This window comes from Mytilus trossulus, chromosome 3 (assembly GCF_036588685.1).
Source record: "Mytilus trossulus isolate FHL-02 chromosome 3, PNRI_Mtr1.1.1.hap1, whole genome shotgun sequence".
In the NCBI taxonomy this organism is placed as follows: Eukaryota; Metazoa; Mollusca; class Bivalvia; order Mytilida; family Mytilidae; genus Mytilus; species Mytilus trossulus.
Window position 1 is genome coordinate 24,475,931 of NC_086375.1, and position 7,616 is coordinate 24,483,546.

Consider the following 7,616-nt stretch of genomic DNA (forward strand, 5'->3'; position numbering starts at 1 on the left):
CTTTGGTCTCTCAGAATTAAGGCCTTCTATAATCTCGATTGATGACATATCATGTATTGCATAGCCTGACACAACGGCCATATAATGCTAAGCACTGAACCACATGGGCGTGACATAGTCTCTCAAACTCAGAATGTTCAACACTTAAATTTAATGGAATTCTTCCGAGCAAAATTTGATATATATCCTCATCGTCATATTCACTTAGCTCAGAATAAAGTTGTAGCGGAAAATTCTCGATGATAATATCCCACCACAATTCGCGCAGCTCTAAAGTACAAATGCAGGAACAGCATGCATGTACATATACATCACTAAAGTCATTTTCGCATTCGACGCACTTATCTCCTGGTGAATTTGGTATATCAGCTAACAGTTTTGTAATAAAATATGAATTTCGTATTTCTGCAAACGATTGTGCTTTTTTCCAGAAGTTTGTCATAGAAACTGTTTTATGAATATTTCTAAAACGTAAAATAGTCATCTAACGCAATACGGTTTAACCAGTTGACTGACTGTTGTTCGTTAACTGTTTTGTGAACAATCGATTTCCACTGACTTTTTGATGGGAAACTACCAGTATCAATATATTCAGTAAGATACTGAATAAGTCCATATGTTCTTAGAATGTCAATGATATCCGGGATGTATCCATAGTGACGGCGGTGAGGGTCTATGAGGAATGAAAATAGACGAACCAAAAATATTCTTTTTGAAAGATAATTGTTATCTAACGTACACAGTTTTTGAAAAAAGAGCAGTTTTCTTTTGTGAATAAAACTCATAATCGGATGAATTCCAATAATGCTCTCGCACATATCAGATCTGGTAGAAGTTTTTAAAGCTAAAATGTGTTTGACAATGAAGTGCTGAAAACAATTAAGCGTCGTTATATCAAAGGATTTGAGGTTACACCATGTTTCACAGCCATAAAGAACGCTTGGTAAGACAACAGTTTTGTACAATTTGACTAATACAGACGGATTAGTTGCTCTTGACATTACTCCTTTCAATGCGAAGAATGCGTTTTTACCTTTTCTACAAGCATTTATAGTTCTGTTCTTTGTTTTGAATCGAGAATTAAGTTCAATACCTAAATGTGTATAGTTGTTAGATAATGGAATATTCTTATTTCCAATATACCAGTGGAAGTTAACATTGTTTTCTCTCGTATTTATGGAGAATTGTATAATACTTGATTTGCTTGCGTTAAAACAGAACCGCCAGTTTCTAGAGTACTCGAAACACACATCAAGCATGCGTTGGAGAGACAGTGGGGTCGTGGCAATACATGATATGTCATCGGCAAGAGCAGGTGCACCACAATTGATACTGTATATACCTGTGTTTTGATTGCATTCTCAATTTCACATATTAAATCATTAATAAAAATTAAATACAGTAAACCAGACAGCACACTGCCTTGTCTTACACCTTCTAACACTGGGAAAAAAGTTGACTGGTGCTGGTTAACAACTATAGCACTCTTTGTATTTGTATGAAAGTCATTTACTATTACCCATAATTTATTGTTAACACCTAGTTGAAGCAAAATACAATAGTTAAGTTTTGTTTTACACATTTTGAAAAAGAGTTTATTCATGGTGCTGTTCGTTTTCAGTTTCATTTGAAAAACGATGGTTCCACTCATAATTACTTAACCACTTTCTACACTGTACGCCATCCGGCCAAAAGTTATACGATTCAACACAATCTGCGCAATTTTCAACAACATTGAGTTTGGCAGATACTCGCTGTGCACTATGTTTTGGGTTAAACAATCTTAAGTAAGTCACATGTACGTTTTCTTTCTCGAGATAAGCTAGAATCCCTGATCTCGTGGATTTAGGATTAATGCCCGATAGATAATATCTCGCCGTTCTCTTTCTTTTAACACCAGTAAAAAAAGTTTTCATCCGATTCTGCGGGGGCGGTATCTATATTCTCGGTTACTCCATCCAATCGTACAGGTATTTTATAAGACGTGTTCGATTGTTTATCAATTTCACGCAAACCGTTATCTTTATGCGAGTCCGAGTGTGTATTCGTGTAAGACTTCGGAGTTGACAGTGGTGAAATATTACCGTTAGTCGATTTGTTTACTTCGCTTGGTAAGTCCGTTACGGGTGAGCACATTGGAATGTATATTTTTGTCTGCTGATTACTTCTATTCGGAATAGAATAGAATAGAATAGAATAGAATATTTTTATTTCCCAAATTACAGGGCCCATAAAGGGCATAAAATCAGATACAATTGATTTACATAATTAGTAACAACAGCAATAATAGAGGCATATACATATATAATTGGAATATAAGCATTGGTCAGAATCAAGCTAAAACCCACATATATAGATATTGTGAATAAAAAAATAATAAAATTATTTAATACATGCATATGTATTTATTTTCAAATTATTTACTTGACTAAATGTCAGTGTTCATGCCTGATCTCCTTAATTCAAAACAGTCACAAATATAACAACCCAGTTTTTCCATAAGAGTAACATTTTCTTGGGTCAAGAGCCATAAAAATTTAGAAGATTTATTTAAGTTTATAAAATTATAACAATTGTTAGAAATGTCTTGAAAAAAATCGTCCCTTTGAATATCATAAAGAGGGCATTCTAATAAAAAATGAAGCTCATCTTCAACTTTACCAAGTGAGCAATTAGTACAAAGACGCTCAGATCTTTCTATATGCTTTTTTGAATATCTGTCTGTCTCAATTTTTAAAGAGTGAGCACTTATTCTTAATTTACAAATTGACTGCCTTTTTTTGAAGTCCTGCAATTCTAAATATTTTTCTTTTTTAAAACAATTTTTTATGGAAAAATAAGTACCAAGCTTCCCTTTTTCAGAGTTAATTGTTTGATATTTCAGTTTATTCCAAAAAGTGACATAACTTTTACATAGTTTATTTTTAACATACTGACATAAAGAACCAATTGATTGGTCAAAATAGAGTTCATCTGTTTTGGAAACGGTTGATTAGAGGTTCGAGCCGGGGTTTCCGTTAATACTTTTTCGGCATATGATTTTTGAGTTGATAGTTTTAACTCGTTAACTTGTTTTTGTAGAGAAGCTTGTAATTTGTTGAACCTTTCTATCTCAGCTCCTATTTTTTGAACGCTGGTCGTATAAGAATCAAAATTGAATTCTCCAATTGCTTTGGTTTGTTGATTAAATAGTTTGTGGTTAGCATCGTATTGTATAAATTTTCGTTCGTTCGCAACACAGTGTCGACTTAATATGTCATTCACATTTTCGAGATCAGTTTGTAACTTATTGTTTTCGGTTTTCATGTGTTTGATTGTTTTTTGGTTTTCCGTTTCTAAACGTTCTAATTCTGAAATACGTTCTAAGGCCGATTGTAGGGTGAATGAATGAATGAATACTCCTCTTTCACCTTAGATATTTCGACTCATACACAGACTATATAAAATTATGATGAATAAACACGACGCGAGAAAAGAGTAAAAACTTCTCATTGGCTCTCATACCACAGTCTTCTTATATCTATTGAAAAAAGCACAGTATATTTGCCAACACTTCAAGTTCGGTTTTAAAACAGTAGGATATATAATACGAGAACAACCTGCACATCTTTTTATACAAGAACTTTTAAGTATTACGAATATTTCCTTAATTTATTGAAAATTTGAAAATTTCAGAACTTCGCTGAAGACGTTAAGAGGTGGTTATGCGTTTGAATGGAGGCTGCACCAAGTACTAATTCTTTGGGTATTACGATGAACAATGATGTCAAAAATCATCTTAAGCCATGATTAATTCTCAAATGTCTGACATTGTAAATTTCGACTACAGTAAAAGTTGTTAAAAGCATTCAAGATTTTGTACAAAAAATACTTCCGCCGTTATCAAAATTGTGTTTTTTTTATTCGTCAGTTTTAATGCCAATGTTATTATTGACTATGTTTCAATATTATTATTCAAATATTAATCATATTTTATCAAAAAAAGAGAACTGATTTTTCTAGGTTTTAATAAAAGATCAAGGTCATCAAGGCCGTGTTGCAATACTTTTGAAAGTTCTATCGTCACGGTGTGTATAAAAAAAGTAAAAAAGGGAGATTTTTCAATATCTTTCTTTGACATTATGTTATCAGAAGATTGCCATCAAATTATTTCTAACTTATTGCCCTATACATTTCTGTGATGAATAAAAATGGAAAATAAGAAATAAGAAACAACACTTGGTTAATTTGATTAGATCAGAGACATATATATCTGTATATATGTCTCTGATTAGATCGAAGCTTTTTTTTCAGCCTGGAGAGTCCAATAGAAATTATGGTTCGTTGTTGTGTGTTACTTCAGAAACTTTTTCGTTGGTCTTCGTGACTTCATTAGAAGTCGCTTAAAGCATTTTAAAACACAATAAAAAATAACTACACACATACAACTTACCTTTAAATAAAACTGCAATTGCCTCATTAATTCAAACATTAATCATCTCATTTGAAAATTAATGTTGTTTCAAGTTCTAAACACATCCCCCTTTTTATTTCTAACGACATAAGCGGTTGTTTACAATGACTCAACATGTGAGATCTTGACATTCCCGGTAATCGTTAAAAATATATACTAACTTTGTGTGAAAATGGAAGACAAAATGAACGAGATGACGGACAGACTGTCTAAGCGTGAGAATGAAAGACAGTCAGAGATTCAGCGCAGAAATGATGAGAAGGATTCTTCCAGGTCTGTTCAAGAAAATGTCAAAATATTCACAGATACATTTTCAAAAGAGAAAGAAATGATTGAAAGTGGAATAAATAACTGTAAACCTGAAAACAAACTAGAAACTACAACACAGTTAGATCAGATGTCGAAAAATGTCATGAAATTACAAAAATATCTTGCTGATTCAACAATTTTCTTACCCAAGTATGAAATAAGACAAGCACAAGAAACCATTGGTAATCTCACCCAACAAATTCAGGAGAAGCGTGATCAGCTGGTACCAAAGAAAAAGTTTGCATTTAGGTCAAAGAAAAAAAGTGAACAAACGAATACAGAATCAAATGTGTTAGGTGATATAAGCAACGGTAAAGCAGCTTCCAAACCTGCAAGTGATCTTCAGGTTGATTTAGCGGACTGCAAATTTGTGGATAGTCAGGATGTTACTTTAATGAAGACAGATGAAGAAATAAACCAGAAAGATGTTTCGCTAGCGCGATTAACAAACTGTAGTATTAAACTATTTGGAGCACCATCAACTGTACATATAAAAAATTTGAACAATTGCAAAGTATTTTGTGGTCCGGTCTCAAGCTCAATATTTGTTTCCGATTGTAAAAACTGTTTATTTGTTATAGCATGCCAGCAATTAAGGACACACAGCACAGAACATTCAAAATTTTATCTTCATGTTACTAGTAGGGCAATTATTGAAGATTGCTCAAATGTTTATTTTGCACCTTACAATCTGCAATATAATGATCTAGATAAACATTATAAAGAATCGGGACTGGACAAAAGTAAAAATAATTGGGATGATGTTGATGATTTCAATTGGCTGGCAAGTGATGCACATTCACCGAACTGGTCAGTTTTGGCAGAACAAGATCGCATTGACAGTTTTAAGTTTTAACAATAAACAGATTTGGCTGATATAGAGTGCACACAAATGTACATTTTTAGATATTGATAAATCAATATGTTTCATTATATAAATTCATTCTTTATAGATAAATAAAAAAAACATAATTCTTGAGAAAAAAAACCTATATACATGTATTGATGTCAGCTAACATACATTATATATGCTTATGCTGTTGTTCTGCATTAAAGTCTTATTTATGTGCTCTTATTTTATCTTGTATTTATACATGTATATACAAAAATGTTAATGGGGATAAAGTTGCCATGTGGCTTATGTATAAATAAAGAAGATGTGGTATGATTGTCAATGAGACAACTCTTCACAAGAGACCAAATGACACAGAAATTAACAACTATAGGTCACTGTATGGCCTTCAACAATGAGCAATGCCCATACCGCATAGTCAGCTATAAGAGATCCATAATTGACGAATTTAAAACAATTCAAACAAGAAATCAAACTGCCTAATTTATATACAAAAATTGAACGACAAACAAATACATGTATGTACCACGTCAGCAAACATCAACCACTGAATTACAGACTCCTGACATGAGCCAGGCACATACAATCAGAAATTAATGGGGTTAAACATGTTAGGGGGATCCCAACACTCCACCTTAACTTGGACAGTGGTGTAACAGTACAAAATAAGAACGAACTAAAAATCAGATGAAACTTGTATATCCAGAATTGGCAATAACAAAAGTATGGTTGACAATGAGACAACTATCCACCAAAGTGCAAATGACTTGGATGGAAAGAAGTATATCTACAAAACAAAGTCAAGATGTGTTAAACAATTTATCACAGAGAGCAAAGATACATACTTATACATGTTGCCGTTGAGAGCAAAGATGCATGCCTGTACATGTTGCCATAGAGAGCAAAGATACATACTTGTTCAGTTTGTCATGGAGATCAAAGATACAAATTTGTAAATGTTGTCATAGAAAGCAAATATTCAAACTTTTACATGTTGCAATAGAGAGCAGCGATAACATTTATACATGTTGCCAAATAGTGCAGATATATAAACTTGTAATTGTTGCCATAGAGAGCAGATATACAAACTTGTAATTGTTGCCATAGAGAGCAGATATACAAACTTAAACACATGCAACTGAGGTCAGAGACACTTACTTAGAGCAAAGATACATACGTGTACAGGTTGTCATAGAGAGCAAAGATATAAATTTGTACAGGCATGGATAAAGTGCAAAAATACAAACCTGTACATGTTGAGATGAAGAGCTAATATACAATTTTTTACAGTTTGTCCTGGAGAACTGATAGACACTTGTACATGTCAAAAAGAGCAAAGGTACAAACTTGTACATGTTGCCTTAGAAAGAAAAGATAAAAGCTTGTACAGGTTGTCATAGAGAACAGATTCACACTTGTACATGTCAAAGAGAGCAAAGACACAAATTTGTACATGTTGCCATATAAAACAAAGATAAAAGCTTGTACAGGTTGAGATTGATAGAAAATATACATACCTGTACCTGTTGCCATAGAGAGCAAAGACACACTTGTACAGGTTGTTATGGAAAGCAAAGATGCAAATTTGTACAGGTTTTCAAAGAGAGAAAAAATACAAACTTTACATGTTGCCATTGAAAACAAAAATACAAACTTGTACAGGTTGACATGGAGAGCAAAGATACATACCTGTACATGTTGCAATAGAGAGCAAAGATATAAATTGTACAAGTTTGGATAAAGTGCAAAAATACAAACCTGTACATGTTGAGATGAAGAGTAAATTTACAATTTTCTACAGTTTGTCATGGAGAACAGATACACACTTGCACATGGTGTCAAAGAGAACAAAGATACAAACTTGTACATGTTGCCACAGAAAGCAAAGATAAAAGCTTGTACAGGTTGAGATTGATTGCAAATCTACATACCTGTTCATGTTGTCATAGAGAGCAAAGACACATACTTGTAAGGGTTGTCACAGAACAAACATACAAATTT

At 33.0% G+C, this 7,616-nt stretch overlaps 1 protein-coding gene across 1 annotated transcript; it reads left to right on the top strand.

The window, feature by feature from the left end:
* Positions 1 to 4,538: 4,538 nt before the first annotated feature.
* Positions 4,539 to 5,837, top strand: LOC134710805 (tubulin-specific chaperone C-like). The gene has a single exon (XM_063571204.1). The coding sequence runs from the start codon at positions 4,626 to 4,628 to the stop codon at positions 5,616 to 5,618; it is 993 nt and encodes a 330-aa protein (XP_063427274.1). The 5' UTR covers positions 4,539 to 4,625; the 3' UTR covers positions 5,619 to 5,837.
* The last annotated feature ends 1,779 nt before the right edge of the window (positions 5,838 to 7,616 follow it).